The sequence below is a fragment of the Melanotaenia boesemani genome, chromosome 8 (genome assembly GCF_017639745.1).
Source record: "Melanotaenia boesemani isolate fMelBoe1 chromosome 8, fMelBoe1.pri, whole genome shotgun sequence".
NCBI classification, from domain to species: Eukaryota; Metazoa; Chordata; class Actinopteri; order Atheriniformes; family Melanotaeniidae; genus Melanotaenia; species Melanotaenia boesemani.
The window spans coordinates 21,867,300-21,885,157 of NC_055689.1; the positions used below are offsets into that span (position 1 = coordinate 21,867,300).

The 17,858-nt window shown below is 39.0% G+C and overlaps 3 protein-coding genes across 6 annotated transcripts; 1 reads left to right on the forward strand and 2 right to left on the reverse strand.

Annotated features, from left to right (window-relative positions):
- Positions 1-93: 93 nt before the first annotated feature.
- Positions 94-2,469, reverse strand: bcl10 (BCL10 immune signaling adaptor). Of its 2 annotated transcripts, none has more exons than XM_041992617.1 (3): positions 2,040-2,469; positions 1,391-1,679; positions 94-1,293 (listed from the first exon to the last, which is right to left on the reverse strand). In XM_041992617.1, exons 1-3 carry the CDS (start codon positions 2,088-2,090, stop codon positions 890-892), a joined length of 744 nt encoding a protein of 247 aa, XP_041848551.1. In that variant the 5' UTR covers positions 2,091-2,469; the 3' UTR covers positions 94-889. The 2 variants fall into 2 exon arrangements, with proteins under 2 accessions (XP_041848551.1, XP_041848550.1); XM_041992616.1 differs by having other exon boundaries at positions 94-1,296; positions 2,040-2,464.
- Positions 2,470-7,294: 4,825 nt separating this feature from the next.
- LOC121644571 (CCN family member 1-like) lies at positions 7,295-9,285 on the forward strand. The gene is made up of 5 exons (XM_041992615.1): positions 7,295-7,487; positions 7,582-7,795; positions 7,883-8,230; positions 8,320-8,516; positions 8,595-9,285. The coding sequence occupies exons 1-5, from the start codon at positions 7,446-7,448 to the stop codon at positions 8,895-8,897; spliced, it is 1,104 nt and encodes a 367-aa protein (XP_041848549.1). The 5' UTR covers positions 7,295-7,445; the 3' UTR covers positions 8,898-9,285.
- A 780-nt stretch (positions 9,286-10,065) lies between these two features.
- LOC121644569 (outer dense fiber protein 2-like) lies at positions 10,066-17,794 on the reverse strand. 3 transcript variants are annotated; one of them, XM_041992612.1, is made up of 17 exons: positions 17,698-17,794; positions 17,188-17,353; positions 16,943-17,066; positions 16,719-16,850; positions 16,497-16,571; positions 16,185-16,256; positions 15,984-16,100; positions 15,707-15,892; positions 15,515-15,624; positions 15,274-15,409; positions 14,880-14,990; positions 14,330-14,434; positions 13,745-13,903; positions 13,192-13,292; positions 12,947-13,109; positions 11,949-12,074; positions 10,066-11,796 (listed from the first exon to the last, which is right to left on the reverse strand). In XM_041992612.1, the coding sequence occupies exons 2-17, from the start codon at positions 17,343-17,345 to the stop codon at positions 11,623-11,625; spliced, it is 2,049 nt and encodes a 682-aa protein (XP_041848546.1). In that variant the 5' UTR covers positions 17,346-17,353; positions 17,698-17,794; the 3' UTR covers positions 10,066-11,622. The 3 variants fall into 3 exon arrangements, with proteins under 3 accessions (XP_041848546.1, XP_041848545.1, XP_041848547.1); XM_041992611.1 differs by lacking the exon at positions 17,698-17,794 and adding an exon at positions 17,465-17,670; XM_041992613.1 differs by lacking the exons at positions 13,745-13,903; positions 17,698-17,794 and adding an exon at positions 17,465-17,669.
- Positions 17,795-17,858: the final 64 nt, after the last annotated feature.

The following is a 17,858-nucleotide window of genomic DNA, read 5'->3' on the forward strand; positions in this document are numbered from 1 at the left end:
AAATCTGCAAGAAAGATATATTTATCTATGAACCACACTCATCAAATAATAATAATAATAATGAAAAAACATGAAAAACACACACACAGAAGGTAAATTTGTATAGAAAACCTTTATTATGCAGTAAATTGTTGCAATAGTCAGAGAATAAAGAATTTGCAGGAGATCATTTGTATTTTATCTATCATTTGTTTGGATTCAACACTTGTAGTGAGCAAATTCTTGCCGACATAATGCATGGAAATTCTGGAAAACACCATTCAGATTCAGATTCACTACACGCATACCCACACACGTACGCACACACAAACACTTAAGTAGTCACACCAGTGTACAGAACCTTATTTTCACAGCAACTGAACTGTAGCTGCCATATATTCCCCACAACAGTTTCTAGAAAAATCCTACCTTTTGTGTAAAATCCTAAAAGGTAAAAAAGGTTTGAGACAGTGATTCAGACTTTCTGAGCTCATGACTAATCAGGCTGAAGACCATGAGACATTTTGGGCACTTCCTTAAATGCTGATGATCAATAAAAAACAGACATTTCTGATTTAAATTTTAAATTCCTTTTCAGACTGTGTTTTACTCAACCACAGTTTAGTACATCTGATTATGCTGAAACGTCTAAGAAGAAAACATTTATGTATTATCAAGATAAAGACATTTTCATCACACATTACAACAGGCTACCATGCTGGCGCCAGTATCAAAATCTGGAAAACATTGACTGGTGTTGTTAATAAGTGGTTTATTCCATGTAGCAATTTCTCACAAACTGTCAAATAAAAGGCAACACCAAGAGTATATAAGGAGTGTTTACTGAGCTGAGAGGATGGTCAGTCTGTTCCTTACAACTATGAGAAGTGTCTTAATGAGACCTGCAAACTTAAAAGATGTTCCTTTGTGATGTTGGAGTGAGAGAACGTGACCGGAGAGGCTGGAAATTTGGGTCCCCTCCGCCACTGGTGCACCCTGACGATGAGGCATCTATGTTTGAGGGGGGTTCCACCATTACCTCGTCTGGAAGTGGAGGGGCTCCTGGGTCTCCTGGCTTGGGGAGGCTGGATGTTGAGGATGCTACGCCGATGCTAGTGCCAGCCACAGAGGGCAGGTCTCCACACTTCTGTAAAGGTGGCACATTGAGTGAGCCTGCCACATCGGAATTGGAAGGGCTACGCTCTCCGTCTGGGTGGAAAAGGAGGGTGGAGTTGTTTGAAAATGTAGTGGGGAGGTCGCTGGTTGTGGTTGGGGAACTAAAGGTGTTGTCAGATGAAGAAGAAGACGCTCCTGCTGCTGAGTGACAGGAAAAAGGGGGAAAATGAGAAATGAGAGCTGAAAGCATCAGGAAGATATCACACACAAATACTTTGTGATGAGGCCAACTAACCTCTGAGAGACTCTATCTTCTCATTTTTAGACTTTTGCACCTCATCTGTGATCCTAGCGATTATGAAGTTTTGTGAGCGCATCTCCCGGATGGAGTCAATCAGGGCATCCAGACCACGTGGGTTCTCCGCCAGGATGTCCAGCAGTGTGGCCGTCCTCTTGCTCTGTGTGGTCCTGCAGCTGATTTCTTCTGCATCATCTCGGGTTAGGATCCGGCGAGAACGCAGATAGTCCAGGTGGCGATCTGCTCTGATCTTGTCACAGAGGTAGGGTCGCAGTCTGGTCAGCACCTGGACATCCACAGCAGCCATGTAGGAGAGGAAAGTCAACCTTCAAAACCTACAACACTTTCCATAGTTTGTGCCTTTGTTTTATAAACAAGTATGTTATCAAACTACATGCTGACTACTCCTAAATCCCTTCTGAATAGACAAAAGACATGTGCTTAGATAACAGGAAATAAATCTCCAGCCTGCTGAGTTGCTGGATGCACTAAGTGCTTATGTAGGTAGGTATAGGCTGGGTGTGGTATTTCCTCTGTCAATAGGCCTTTAACATAAAATATTTAGTCAGTAAAACTGTTATCACACAAATCGCCTTATTACATGAAACATAATTTACTTGAATGCCAAATAATGGCAAATACTCACGTCTTTTTTAATCTCTGCCATTTCATCTTCAGTGAGATGAGGACCATCCATCCCTGTCACCCGCGAAGCGAAGATCCTGGTGCTCCGGGTCAACAATCACGACTGCAGGACGGTATTAGCTCGCAATAGTGAAGAAAATTTATCAGTAAATGACCTATTAACTTTAAACAACGTGACACATGATTATTTTCTGATTAAAAAGTGACGTATCCACCGTTCATTCAACTTTTGTGTCATGACTGGGGAAATGCCCGGACTTCCTGATTGCGTCGAGGTTTAACGACGTCGACAACAGCAGAGAGAAGTAATGATACTGAAGTCGTCACTTTCACATCCAGATCTCCTTTTCTGTCTGTATATGTTAACAATAGGTAATTAATAAAATTATATTCCTTTCAGAAACCTAGAATAAAGGTGAAAAAATATAAATTTTATTTGTTTTTAGCGCTGATGACGAAGTTTTTCGCTTTACAAAGTTTCTGCCAAAGGTGAAGCGCGTTTCCCTTTTTCTCCACTGGGAGGCGCTGCGGGACCTCTTTATAAGAACTCTTCATTTCACTCTGTATGGGACATGGGTTTGTACTTGAAAGTTATTATTCTTCGACACAGTCTGAACCTATTTTAACAAGCTTTCTTGTAATTTCTTTAAGCAGTTTTTAGGAATAGTTCTCCAAGCCTCTTGAAGGACCTCTTCAGAGCTCTTAGGATGTTGGCTGTTTTTCGTTCCATTTATGTCAGGGCCCTGGGGCTGGATTCATCACCCCATAAGACCTGTTGCCATCAGTTCTTGTGCCATTTGGCATAACTCATACTTTCCACCCTGTCTCTCTTTCTTAAAAGTTGCTTCTTGAGAGCCACCTTTCCATAGAAGTAATTTCTGATGAGGCTTCAGTGAACAGGACAAGACACACCTCTCAGGTCTTGTTAAAGTTTTTGTTAAAATTTTCTCAAGGACATAATTTCTGTTTCTGTCCAAAGTTATCCCCAGCACAACCTTCTTGATCGGTTTGTTCAGTCTCTTTAAGTCTCTGGCTCTAATGCTGCTGCCCCAGCAGATGGCTGCAAAGCTGATTGCACTTCCCAAAACAGAGTTATAAAAGATATGCAACCTCTGTTGAACAACCTTAGCTTCTTTAAGAAGCAGAGTCTGCTCTGTTCCTTCATGTAGGTGGCTTTTGTTATGGTGATGATGGCTATGATGGATTCTTCCTGTGTTACCTAAAAAGCAAACCCCTTTTTCTGAAAAACTGTCAAGTAGGAGTATTGTAGTAAATACTAGTACAAAACCAGCAAAAGAAAATGTTTGAAAGCCTTCAGAAATCTGGAAAATTTTTGTCCAAAACCACTTTAAAAGATATAGTACCAGTCAAAAGTGTGGGCAAACTTTCCCATGGAATCTAATGGTAAAATGTGTCCAAACTTTTGACTGGTAGTGTATAAAAGAAAGGAGAGGAGAAACTTCAAGACATAATGGTGAGACTTCTTCACCTCACTGAAGATGGAAAAGATACAGTTTTCATTTATATTTTTTTAAGAAGTGCACAAGAATCAGCCCAAATTCTGTGGTACATAAGAGAAAAAAAAAGTAAAGTGAAAGTGTTTATTGTGCAAAATGGCCTTCTTATTACTGGGTTGTCAAGTCCATCCAGGTTTGATCCAACAATGTACCTCAGTTTCACTACTAAGCTATACAAAGAAAGCTTATTTATCTAAACCGCATCAAATTATAAAAGAAAATCGCACATTTTGGAAGCTCTGATCTATTAGATTCATTTTTACTCCTGAAATGTAATGAATAAGTTTAATTAGCATCAGACAGAAAAAAAATCTGGTAAAGTTCAGGTCTTTAAAACTGTAGTTAAAATAATGATTTGTTTCAAAAGCCACCTAATTATAAAGTTTTTGTCAACTTATGCATCAATCATGCTTCTTCTTGATTATTAGTTGGACCTAAGACATAATAATGGCTTCCTTTCAGTTTCAGGATGGCTTTCATTCAAGTTTAAAGACAATTTGGGTCTTCAATTTTAGTCTGCAGCAAGACAAATTGAGACCTCAATGTGGTCTGACAACTGAGCCAAAACCCTAGACAGGAACACCATCATCCAAAGCTGAATAATCTTAATACGTAGTAGACTGTATTACTTTTAGCTAGTTGCTGCTATTACACTGATGCTGTGCTTTTGTTGCAGATGTGTAGGGGGCTTACATGTAATGCAAAACATACCAATGCTGCTCAGCACTTGCAGAAAAAAGATTTTACTTGACTCCAATCACACTATCCCACATACTGAAGACGGGAGCTCCCTGAGGAGACAGTCGTCAGGCTTGTTTTGTCATGTTCTGCAATGCAGTACGTACCATATCCCTAAAAAACACCCAGCCGCCAGCAGAAAGCCAGACTAACTGCAAATCCATGCCCATAGCTTTCTGTTGCCCCCCTTGAGAGGTTTTACATGTAATGATAATGTTTTAAAATGGAGGGGAAATACAGGCCCTGAAAGCTGCTGTTAAATCCCTGCAATTTTAGGAGGAAAGGTGCTGCAGAAAGATGTGCTTTAAAAATGTCATGAGTTAAAAGGTCAGCTTGTACCTGAACTGCTTTATTCACTTAGAAGAAAGCCACTTGGAAAATGGCAACACACTACCCACAGAAACTGACAACACATCTCCACTTTTCTCCAGAAATGCTTTATGACATTTCACATTGTTTATGCCAAACAGCAGAGTGCAGCAGCCTGGAAATAATGCACAATCACCAGTGAGAGTTTTACATGAACTCAGTGTACCAGCTTGTGTGTGCCCTTTGAAGAGCATGAGACACATAGAAAAGGAGACATTTATAGAAGTGTTGTAACAAACTGGATTAACAAACAGTCCTTACAGACATTCCCACCGTCACAGTGCATAGACTGCTCTCACATAACAGTCAAAACAAGTTAGTCTGAAAACCACTGTAGTTACACACATGTCACTTTTTCATTTTCTGAAGTCATTCTTGCACCCCATATTTTGTCCATGTTTCTCCTTATTTGCATTTATATCCCAGTATGAACTTGTCCAGTATCACAAAATCCCTTTTCCACTCTGAATCTATTCTCACCAACTCCTGGACATCAACATATAATTTTATGTCTATTTGTAGGGATTCTTTTGCATTTTGATAAACATATTTTTAGGCTTTCAAGATATTATAATATCTCTGCTCTAAAACCAGCCATGCACAGCTCTAAGGAAAAAAAAGTGGAATTATCAGAATTTATGCCTTAACTACTTAAAATATGCGGTTTTTATTATTATATGGTTTGCAGTTATAGAAAAGCACATTAAAAAACCATATGAACCTGTAACACATAAACATATATACGATGCTATCTAATCATCCACAACTAAAACTGGAGAAAGTTTTAGAAAAGCAATTTGGAATCACATGCCGCAGTACATTAAAAGCAAACAAAGTCTGATTATTGATAAATTAAACTCTTTTCCAGGAGAATTTGTTAGCTTTCGTACCTAAAGCTAACTAAACATTTAACTTCAAGTTAAAATGCTTTGTGGGAAGGAAACATCACATAATGGTTTCAGGTCCTCCAGCTGCTTTACATATATCCAGTGTTTGTCTTACCTAACATAATTCTGCAAATTCTTTATTTTCCAGCTTTGCTGGGAAAAACTTCCCCATCCAAACCACAACAGTCAGCAGTTTCCAGGCATCAGTGATTGCACCGAGCTCACACTTGTTCACTCTTCATGCTCTTGAGCTGGCAGGGACTCAAAATGGCCTGTGTAACCTCAGTTAGATAAGAAGCAGACAATGCCGGTCTGCTCTGATCGGCCTTTTGTTCTCCCACATTCTAATGAAAGGAAAGACATTTTTCTCCCTGATCATTTTCTTTGTTGTTTGATGTGGGGACAGGGGATGCTTTTTATTCAGCTCTTTCAAAAAAACCTGCTTTGAATTTTCCTCCTAGGAGGAACATTGCTCCAGGCATGGCCTAAGTTTTCTTTTTTCCTTTTTTTTTAAAGGGGGAGGTTGGATGCTCTCCTTCAAACTGAACAAAGAGACCTCAGGTTCACACATTCCAGGAGGCTTTTGTCTTCTCTTTGAAACACTGAAGTCAAATACTAATCTAAATTCTAATCCACCCACACCCTTAAAGGTGACTGACAGGAATTTCATCTTTGGCTTCTAACATGAGCACGGTTAGATAATGCAAACACCCATCACAGGCAACGTGCAGCAGTCTAAATACACCTTCAGCCAAGATAGAAATTCAGTTGCTCATAGAAATATGTAGCTTTCCTTCAATATTTATGTCAGAACTTTTGGTGCAATGGTACTGAATCCCATAAGGAGCTGAGCTCACATGTATAGGCTGACGATGGAATATTTGATGTGTCAGTGATAATGCCGTGTTTTTTGAGAGCGGTTTTTGTAACCTATTTTACCTCTAATTAGTTCAGATAATGTATTTTAAACTGAGTTCCCATAAATAGATTATATATATATATATATATATGTATGTGTGTGTGTGTGTGTGTGTGTGTGTGTGTGTATAGCTCATTAGGTTTGACATTTAATATATTACAGAAAACATGTATTTAAAACACTCTATCCAAACATTAGTCCTTAGGGTCTCAAAGATCTATGAGCACTGATGTATATATTTATAAATGGGCACAAATTAAACTAGTGCATAAAACCATAAAACTGATGGTATTTGCACACATGCAAACATACTGTTTGCCTGATGAAGGTCTTGCAGTGAAAAGTTATTTTTGCAAGAGTACAAAAATACAGTAATTTTGCAAGAGAGTGGGAATGCATCTGTCAATACCACCAGGAGATAAAAAATATAGGACTAAAACATTCAACAGCCACAAAAAAAGAAAAAATAACAACATGCATAGAGAAAGCAATTCATCTCTGAAAAAACATGTATTTATTGATTAACAGTGTGTTTAGGGTTAAACAATGAAATGCATTACTTTGGTTTCCAGCTATGTACATCCACTTAATCCATTACCCAACCTATTCATTTATTTATTTGACATTAAGCTGCAGAAGAAACTGGTGGAAAAGTTAGTTCTGTTTCCACTTGACTGGAAAAGGCATTACATGGTTAAATTGTAGGGAAAGCTCTGGCAGGATGGAAGCTATACAGGGTGGTTCTTGGCACACTGACTGAGGGAGGAGTAGGAGGAAGAGGGGGAATCTTCTGCTGGGCTCATGGCAGGACGTGTAGAGAAGCATTCCTCTCATAGTTTTGGGACACCTCTTCAGCCTGAACACACATCACATCTGCTGGGAGTGAATAAAAGAAGGCAGACTCCAAAAGAGAGAGACGAGCACTCAACAGCTTTGGTGTCTCTGTTCAGGACTATTAGCTTGTGTAGCTTGTTAAGATGTGGAAAGTCTTTGTTCTTGCGATTCCCTGCATTTCTCTGGTGAGAAAGTATTCAATGTTCATTCATAAGATGCTTGTTTGTCTTGCTTTTTGGGGCAAACTGATTAGAAATGTGATCCTTTGTTTCATGTCAGATATCAGCCTCATGCCCCACAAACTGCCAGTGTCCTCCTGAAGCCCCGCTATGTGCTGCAGGGGTGAGTCTTATGCTTGATAGCTGTGGATGCTGCAAGGTTTGTGCACGGCAACTCTTTGAAGACTGCAGTGAGATCCAGCCATGTGACGCTGCAAAGGGACTAGAGTGCAACTTTGGGGGTGGATATGACTCGGCTAAAGGAGTCTGTCGAGGTACTCTGAACTTCTGTTCTTTCTCTAACATAAACATCACTTTTTAAACAATTTTTTTACACCTAATTTCCTGTTTTTCTTGAACAGCCAAATCAGATGGGAGAACTTGTGAGTTCAACAGCAAGATTTACCAGAATGGTGAAACTTTCCGTCCAAACTGCAAACACCAGTGCACTTGCATGGATGGTTCTGTTGGATGCATCTCCCTGTGCCCTCGTGAGCTCTCGCTTCCCAAACCGCGCTGTACTAAGCCAAGGAGGGTCAAAGTACCGGGAAAATGCTGCGAACAACTCATCTGCCCCGAGGATGCAAAAGCAGAAACTGTCAGGAAAAGGAAGCTCAGTAGAAAGCACAAGAAAGACAAAACATCTGATGACCTCACTAACAGGAATGAGCTGCTACCTGCGGGGAGAGGGCATTTAAAAACTTTACCTGGTGAGCAGTTTTAGACATTGACTGTTAAAATAATCACTTGACTAATTTCTTTCTTTAACCCCAATTAAACGTAATTTCTCTCTATACAGGTTTGAAGAGTCATTCAAAGGACCACACAAGTGCCAGAGGAGGAAAATGTTTGCCTCAGACCACAGCATGGTCACCCTGCTCCAGATCCTGTGGTACTGGAGTCTCCACCAGAGTGACCAATGATAATATTCAGTGTAAACTAGAGACAGAAACTCAGATCTGTGAGATCCAGCCCTGCAAACAAATCACTTCAGAGGTACGGCTGTAACCTTTAGTCTTCTGCATGATGATCAAGTACAATATTACATTCATTCAGACATTATGTCTCTTACAGAAAGCTCAGAAATGTAACCACATAGGAGAAGCTATCCATCCAGTTAAACTGTCCTATGCTGGCTGCCGTAGCCTGAAGAAGTTCCAGCCCAGGCAATGTGGGTCCTGCCCCAGTGAGCGATGCTGCCGGCCCCACAGGACTCAGGCGCTATCTGTCCACTTCCGATGCAAAAATGGAGAGACCTTCAGGAAGAGGGTGTTAATGACAGAGTCTTGCAAATGTGATATTAACTGCTCCAGCAGCAATGTGAAGCTATCCGGTCTCCACAGGCTTTCTAATGACATTCACAAACCAAAACTGTAAAGAAAAGTCTGATTATAAATGAGACAATAAAGCTGCAGACATCAGTTTGGTGAACATTCATGATTTTGCTTCATAACACTGGAGCCTTGTGCTTTGCTTCTTTTGGAAGCTTTTTGCTGTGAAACTTGTTTTATTCAACATATTTAATGTGCTTGTCTTGACAAAACATGTCATATGATGTAAGATGATGCAGAAATGTCAGCAGCTTAATTTATATGTCACTTTCTTGTTTAAAATTTTGTTATATTAAATGTTTTTCATGGAATATTTTCATCCTGTTTTTCTTTGTCTCTTTGCTTGTGCAAATTGTTGAAATGTGAGCGATGGCTGTTCACATAATGTACTGTATGTAAGCTGGCAAACTAGCTGCAAAATCTCAAATAAACACAAAGAAACCTACTGCAGCGTGTCAACATCATACTTGGCTTGAAAATGAACAAGTACAGCCAAATGTTGAATCTTGTCTTTATGGGTCATGGGGGGTTAACTTACAATATTTCAGTCAGAAATATTGTAAGTTCTACCATTTTTTTCAGCATCTGGCTGACCCACTTCTGAGAGGACCTACATGTCAGTGAATACTTATGGGAATGACTGTAACGTAAACCTCTGAGTGGTTTTCCTGCTGCGAGGCAGATGGTGGGCACAAGCTGCAGTTTTGTTTTATGAAGAAGTCATAGGTTTACAAAGTTAATCTAAACGTTCCATAATATGCAAGATGGAGCACAATCTGGGCTCTGTGACAAAACTGTAAGCAAACGCAAATATCAGAGGAACGTGTTTTAAATATATGAAAGAGCAAAACCACTGTTCTTGCTAATTGTCTCTGCAGAGCTGAACCCCTTTTGGCAGATAAATGTATGAGTTACAACCCCAGGGTGTGCCCAGCACAGTGCTGAATTGTGATACAAACTGCCAAAAGTCAGATGTAAGCTACTTCTGCAGCCAGCAGCAGACGTAAGCAAATTCCCAAAGTGATCAACAGAATTACATAAACAGGCAAGACCCCAAGAGCAAAAGAAAAACAAGGGTACTGACGCACACAGGGATGAAATAGTTCCATCCCCAGACCAAGAACACAATAGGCCTTTGTCTTTGAGAACTTGAGGAGTCCTGCTCCCTTGAGTTAATGTCTGTTGCAAGAACATATCAGAGCTCTACAGAGGGCTGAACTCACAGTAGTTTATTACCATAGATACTGCAGGACATCACAAGCAACAAGGACAGAACAAAAGGATCCAAACAAGACAACTGAGGTTCAGTCTTTACATAAAATCGGATAACATCAGTACCCAGTGTGCAGAGTATCGAGTTTGTGCTTGAGCTTCAGAAATATAACTACTTTGATTACAAAAGCGTGGAAACATGCCAGCAACAAAGTTTTGAAGTGGCTGGGAAATATCCCAATGTTTCATGTACCTCAGTAATTACTTTTGTAACCTAAAGACGAGAGTTTCACAACTGGGAAAATTAATAAATATTTTCCCCAATTCATCTCAGTAATGCTGAGAGAAAGGACATAAAAATATCAAACACACACACCTTATGATCACCAAAACACACATTTGCTTTCACCATCAGCTGCACAATGGTAAAATTCACATATTATGATATGAATGGAAACCAGCATAGAACATAATAAGATCTTATGTACTGTAGCACCATAAAGATTAAGGCTCATTCTACATGTGTAAACATGTCTGGTTCTCACAGTGCAATGCTGTTTGAGTGTGTGAACCTTTTGGTTTTCCATATGTCTGCATTGATTTATATGTAGGTGACAGAAGTAAGTGAACCTTCCTTCCAGTATCAAGAATGAGGCTCTTTGCCTTTTGCATGTACTAGCTCATGGAAACATTTGTTTAGTTTTTGTTTTTTTTCTTCAAATAAAGATGTCCATTCAGACCTGCTTGTTTTCCCAGTTAATCTAACACTTGACTCAAATGCCACCTTTGAATTATCTGCATACCCTGCAGAGTTTTAAGCTCTTACTGTTCTGTAATGTCAACTATTGTTTCCTCATTTGTTGAACTGGGTTTTTTTTCACCTTCTTTGTAGGATTTATGTGGAAATCTGATGACTTTTTTGGTCAAAGAAAAGTAAATATAGAAAATCACAAGGGTTTAACACTAGCATTGTGCTACTATATTTGTCAATGTAATATTTGCATTTGGTTAAATATTGCTTCAAAGTAAGTTCAAAATGTTGAATAAAGAAAATCCTTAAACCTGAAGCCAGGTAGATATTTGAGGAAGAAGAAATACAGTTCCTGAGTAAAACATTATTTCTACCCACCTAGATCAGGTGATAAATAATTTAGTACATCAAACAGTCGAAATTATGATTAGCAACAAATATTTGACACATTAGCATATCAAACATCCTGCTAGGACAATAAGTCTTAAAAAGGGGAAATCTTTTTTAATCTTTATATTTATGCAACTAGCTCATTGTTAAATGGGTAAAAAAAAAACACAGAGTTTACATCCAGAATGTGCACACATTAACTTGTGCTAAAATGGCTAAAAACCCTCAATAAGATTCCTGGAAAAGCACTCAAACTGCCATCTAAATGTGACTTTTACAATATAAAACAACTTGAATCTGATAAATAAAAAGATGTTTTAGTTCCCCCTGGATGCAAAATGAAGTCTTGTCTCCGGTCTTATTTAAAATGAGTCTTGCAAATATTATAGCACACAAAAGACACAACATCATAAAAAGATCATTTTAGAAAATACGGTGTTCCAAAAGTTGATGTTTGTAGCCCTTCATCGAACATTGTTTTATAGGAGTTTTTGAGGAAATCGATGTAGTTCTGAATGCTACGTTTGTGGCTCTCTGATTGGTCCAGGCTGAGCTGCAGGTCCTTCAGACGAACCTCAAACTGTTTCTCTGCCTGCAGATGAAGATGCATACAAACAGCTGTTTTCATCTCACATTTGGTCAGTAATAATATATCTCATCATTTGTTAATTACATTTAATTTGAGCATGCAATCTTCATGATATTCATACATTCTTTATTACTTGCAAAAGGTATGACACTCACAGTTAGCTTGCTCTGGCGAAGATGCCTCAGTTCGTTTTCCCTTCTGCTCTTCTCAGCTTCCAGCTGCAGGATTTTGGTCTGAAGTGCTTCTTCTTTGGAAGCAGCCTGGTCTTTTACCTTGCAGACCTGGTAATAAAGTGAAAAAGTTAATTATGCTACATCTTCTTTCTTCTCACCACCTACAACATCAAAATACAAGTTAGTTTCAATATATAGAGGGCCTGTGAGGGCTTTGGTTGTGTGGTAAAACACGAACATTGGTTCACATGCATGGTTGGAAACACTTCTCTTGAGCAGTTTTCATGTTTCATGAGTGGTAAGTGTAGAAATTTTCAGTAGCAAGTCTGGACAAATTCTTTCAGTCTTCTTCTGCAGCTGCTCTATATTCAAGATCATCATAACGGGAGACATTCTGACAGAGATGCGCTCTCCTGGATGGAAATGTGAGGGAGGAGGTGCGTGGGAACAGCTGTCTAGGGTGCTAGGGAGGCAGAATGTGATGAAGAAAGCTGTGGAGAGGGCTGTGTTTTCTTTACAGCATAATGACTCTACCAGAGGAGGCTCCTTATGGTGTAAATATGAGTACTGCATGTAACTGTACTTGTCCACAATAGCACGGAGCGAGCAGAAAGCAGCTTATAGATCAGCATAAAGGACACAATCTCAACACTGAAAGATGTGCAGACACATTCACAGACTGCCTTACTCACTGTTGATGCAGAGATTTTACTGAGGGGCCTGGAAGAAAAATCTGCAGAAAGTCTGAAGCACATGCTGTGGACATTCTGGATCATGTTCTGGATCTATAGAACATGCGGCTATAGTTTACAATCAGAAAACTTTGGCTGGGTTGTCCAGTCTTGCTTCATGATGCAAGGAGAGTTTTTGTACTTTATTTACTTGTTTAATCACAAACATTTAACAGATCAGCATTCTATTGTTGAAAGAGTAGAAGCTTTTTTTTTGGATCAAATCCTATCTCCTTCCCTGAGGTATACCTGCTGTCTGACGTCTGATAAAGCTGCTTCAAGCTGCCTGTTCAGGGCCTGACACTCCGACGAACGTTGATCCAATTGCCGGTTGCTGTAGCTGAGAGTTTCTTCCTGAGCTCTTAGCCTTTGTACAAGCTGCACGTTTTCCTGCTGCAGCTCATCCATCTTCCTGCAAACACATACAAAACAATCATATCTAACAAAGTCTGATCAATATAAAAGGAGGCTAAAGTTGATAACTGGTATCTTACTTTAGCAGAGAATTCACTTTTTCTTGCAGCTGTAAATTGGCCTCATGAATGGACTCTTTCATTTCTGCAGATGATCTCAGCAGTTTAGATTGACTCTCCATCTGTATACAGAAAGGATACAATTCAAGAGTCATGCGACCTGGGTACAAGCAAATGGTGCAGAAATGATGTCATCTCACATGCAAACCTGATCAAAAATAATCAAGGATTTTAATGCTATTTATAATTCTTGAAAACAGAAGGTGGGTAGTTTTTCATTCATGAAGCTGACATTTATAGGGAAAATATGATCTTAGTGGCTAAAAAAAAAAAAAAAAAACTCACAAAGCACAAAACAATCATAAATAAATACAGTTAAAGATGGTGCACTGCAATCAGGGTTTCTTAATTTTTGGCTTGTTTTTTCCAGGAATGACAAAACATCTAAACTCACAGCACAACCAGTAAGGAAAACACACCACAAGACACATGGAGCTGTGATACCATCTAGTGGTCAGATATGGTAAAATGACTTTAGCATTTTACACTGACTGGGACAGCTAGTGTCGCACACCTTAACCTGCAGTTGCTTAATGGACTCTGACTTTTCTGAGCACTTCCTCTCCAAACGCTGCAGATTCTCCTGGCACTCGAGGAGACTCTGCTGTGCTGCACTCAGTAACTCAGGGTAAGCCTTCAGTTCCTCCACACGCCCCTCCAACTCCTGCCTCACCTGGGCTCCAGAGGAGGGTGGTAGAAGGAGTGAGGTGTTGGGAACACACAGAGTATTAACTCAAATATTCATAACACCTCTCATAAAGATGTTCACAGACGTGTAGCATGCTTTAAGCGTGCAGTGTCCCATTTTTATGTATTTTAGCCTAAAGTCTTATTTTGCTTTACAGAATTAAAGTTGGTTTGGTTTGTGAAAACACATGCAGGCTTCAGGGACTGTGCAGCTGAAAAAAAAAAGAAAAATCTCAAAGCAAACTGTCTGGTCATTCAGTAGCAGGGGAAAGAGAGCTGCAGAACTTGAAATACTTGAAAAAAAGTGCAAACATTTTTCCTAAAGTTAATTTTTAATTTAACTGCTCATCATGAATTAGTTTAAAACACTCAGATGGTGAGTGTGTGTATGTGTGTGTAGGGGGGACGGTACCTTCTCAACATCTGCATTTTTTCCATCTTGTGTCTTTTCTGTCTCTCTTAAAAGATTTGCATGTTTTAGTCTTAAACTCTCAATCTCAGCTTGAAGCTCTACAACCTAGAGAAAGTAGGAAAAAAAATTATAACATCTGTTGTGTTCAGCGCTACAAACAAAAACTGTGATCTATACATTTATTCTCAAGAGGCCAATATTTAATTAAATATTTGCTAGAAAATCATGAGAAATGAATAGTTAATGATAGAATAAGAGAGAAAAGTAACAGAAGTTGGCTGTTAGTTTGTGAGTAATGTCTAAATTTCAAACATTAATAAAATCTCTGAAAAATTGTAACTGATGAGTCAATCATGAAATATGAGGTCAAAGTATATATATATATATATATATATATATATATATATATATATATATATATATATATTTATATATACAGAAAGAGAGAGAGACTTTCTAAAGAAAGTACATATTTAATATTTTTGTAAAATTCAGAACTTATTTTCTTGCACTCTAGTGTAAAGAATAAAGCAACATAAAAAAGAACAACCTGATACTGGTACTGTTCAGCTTGTTGTTTCCTCTCTTGACAGACAATTTTCTCCTCTATGAGGGCAGAATCACAATCAATAAGCTGCTGCTCCAATCGAGCCACAGATGACTGCAATCAGGCAAAAAAAAAAAATAAAAAAAATTCCACAATTTCACTGGTAGCACTAAAATCAGCAAGTGAATGCTTTGTTCATCTTAAATATGATGGTTGTGTCTAAAGAAAATATGTAGCCTCTGGTGAAAATTACATCATAAATTGGAAGTAGCTTTCCCAGTAAGTAGTTCACACAACGACTCATGACAATATATTTCTTCCTCAAATGCCAAGGGTGTTTTTTTTTAAACCCTTTGTAGTATTGACTTGTACATAAAAGCTATTTGTCATCTTGTACCTTGAGTGCTGCATTATTGACGGTGAGGTCTCCGTTGTCAGCGATGAGTCTGTCGACTCTTTGCATCACAGTTTCATTAGCTGCGGTTTGCTCATCTTTCTCTTTCTGCAACCTTGATGTCAAGTCTGCAATTTGACTTTGTTAAAGATGAATAATTCATCATTAAAAACTTGTCTTGCATGCAGAATGACATCCACTCTGCATTACAAGGAGGGATTTGTCTAACATAGAAATGACCAACCTCTTCAGTAAGTCTATATGAGCAACAAGCTTGTCTTTTTCATCGTTCACCTGCTCCTTCTGCCGTTTCTTGGAGTCTCTTTCTAAATGAGCTTTGACCAGCAAAGCGTCCTGTATGTCAAAGTAAAGTCCTGATCAGTTAAGTTTATAAAAGTTTCAAAAACCAACAATTATAACCATTCTGACTTCATACCTTTTCCTTCAACTGTGCGTAGCATTTCTCAATAGCAGCTTCAAACCTCTCAGCTCTCACTTTCTGTGCTCGTGTTGCTTTCTTGAGAGATTCTTTGTCCCGTGCTGCCTTCTCAGTGAGAGAGGTGATGGATGCTTTCAGATCATCAATCTCCAGCTTCTGCTCTGTCAGAGTTCTCTCTAGAGACTGGAAAACACCACAAACACACAAATGAACACCTTGACTTATTTATAGCTGATTCTTTGTAGAGCTTTATGGTGATAAGGGAGATTTGTACCCGAAGCTGTACAGTCAGACGATTGTTTTCAGCGTCCTTGTTGCGCAGCTGCCCTTGCAGGTGAGCACGAGTTGCCTCCACAGATTTGGTCATGTGAACTGCACTTTTTATGTTTTCCTGTGGAAACCAACATATCCTTTAAAATGCTATGCTTTCAGCAGTATGTTACTACTGTATATAAAAAAAGACACTTGTGCTTACCTGCTCTTCTCGCCGCAGATTTGTCAGTTCTTCTATCCTCCATTCAGTTTCACTCAAATTTTTTTTCAAATTCTAGAGGGAGGATAAATGGGCAGTCAGCATACATGAGAAGCTAGAATAAGTTAATTACTCTATTCCACTACCTTAGTTTTGTCACATTTAACAGAGTAAGTTTCTTTGCCATGTCATTCTGTCATTGTATCAGTACCAATCTAGTTTGGTTTCTGAACCACCTCTTCAACCATGTCGTAACAACTTTATCATAAAACCAATGTGAGCTTACGCATAGCATAAATGTCATAAGACAGTCACCTCATTTTCACTTTCAGCTTGTGTGACCTTCTTTTGCAAAATTTCTATCTGTTGGTTTGCATCAATTCGATAAGCCTGTGAGGGGAGGGGAAAAAAGAATGTTAGTTTTAAAATCAGCATATAACATAATTCAAACCCACAAAGTGTTTAAGTTGGAGTGCTCCATTTGCTTGTATACACCTAATATAATACTACCATGACCCTAAAACCTTTGAAACCAACCTCTGTATCTTGTAGTTGTTTCAGCTTCTGTCGCACAGACTTATTTATTCGTCTAAAATCCTCCAACTTTTCCAGCAGAAGTCCTCTCTGTCTTGTAATTCGGCGCTTGTCTTTGGCAAACTGTTCTGAACCCTAATATGACAGAAAATACACACTGAATGAAGAAAAATGTTTTTGAGTGGTTTAAGCTCAACATGAGGGAAGGAAAATTGCATCACACATACAGCAAATTCTTCTTCCAATGCATCTTTGAAAGACACAAGCTGTATTGCAGCAGAGTTTGCTGCTCCTTCTGCATCAATCAGTAGTTTAAGAAGAGGGCTTTTCCCATCAGGAAAGTCTCCATGGCTAATTGAAAGAGAGCAAAGCAAGAAGATGCCTTAAGTCAGTAGGTTTGTAGCTGCTGGGGTTTTTCCCCCAAAAAAGATAAGGCTACATGCTGAAATGTGTGTGCATGCTATGATCTCACCAACTGATAGAAGTTTCAGCTCGTGTTTGAAGACTGTTGTGTGCACTGCTGCTTCTTCCCAGCTCATTGCTTTCTAGATCACCTCGATTCATAGAGAGATCCTCCCTGGTGGAGCTGAAACCAAGGAGGGGACTTTGGAGCTCATCCTCTGGAGACATATCTCGTACTACCAACACAGCAACCAGTCAGTATAAAAACACAAGACACAGAAAGAGAAAAGACTAGGACTCCAGAATAAAGTAATTTCTTAAGAAAACAAACAAACAAAAACTCATACTGTATAGCATGGCTTTAATATTTCGCTGGCGAGTTGTCACCCAAGCTAACAGGCTTCGTCCATAGCAACAGGCGAGGTTAAGTGGCTGCTAATCTTCACGTTAGTCTTAACACATCAAGCATTTTGTTACTTTACCGAAGAGACAAAGTCACGAACAGATGCATTATTATAAAATGGCGCTGAAACTATCTCCCTTACAAAATTAAGTCACTTAAAATATAAATATTACTCACGTTTTAGTTTTGTATTATCTGAAAAGGGCTACGCTACTCCAAAACAAAGAGGTACGGTGTTGCTGCTTGAGCCTGATTGGTTAGCACTGAAGCAACGTCACGCCAGCAACTTGTTTGCTCTCTGCTGATTTGCTCGCCATAGCCAAAATAGGCGGGACTAA

What these genes read in the sequence shown, in the direction of transcription:
- bcl10 (XM_041992616.1), bottom strand. Translation starts at nt 2,090, where the DNA reads ATGGATGGTCCTCATCTCACTGAAGATGAAATGGCAGAGATTAAAAAA. An exon ending in TGGCAGAGATTAAAAAAGAC is followed by an intron (nt 1,680 to 2,039) that starts GTGAGTATTTGC and finishes GTGGATGTCCAG; the next exon opens with GTGCTGACCAGACTGCGACC. An exon ending in GAAGATAGAGTCTCTCAGAG is followed by an intron (nt 1,297 to 1,390) that starts GTTAGTTGGCCT and finishes CCTGTCACTCAG; the next exon opens with CAGCAGGAGCGTCTTCTTCT.
- LOC121644571 (XM_041992615.1), top strand. Translation starts at nt 7,446, where the DNA reads ATGTGGAAAGTCTTTGTTCTTGCGATTCCCTGCATTTCTCTG. An exon ending in GGCTAAAGGAGTCTGTCGAG is followed by an intron (nt 7,796 to 7,882) that starts GTACTCTGAACT and finishes TTTCTTGAACAG; the next exon opens with CCAAATCAGATGGGAGAACT. An exon ending in GCAAACAAATCACTTCAGAG is followed by an intron (nt 8,517 to 8,594) that starts GTACGGCTGTAA and finishes TGTCTCTTACAG; the next exon opens with AAAGCTCAGAAATGTAACCA.
- LOC121644569 (XM_041992611.1), bottom strand. An exon ending in GTCTGACTGTACAGCTTCGG is followed by an intron (nt 15,893 to 15,983) that starts GTACAAATCTCC and finishes GGTGTTTTCCAG; the next exon opens with TCTCTAGAGAGAACTCTGAC. An exon ending in CTGAACAGTACCAGTATCAG is followed by an intron (nt 14,435 to 14,879) that starts GTTGTTCTTTTT and finishes TACTTTCTCTAG; the next exon opens with GTTGTAGAGCTTCAAGCTGA.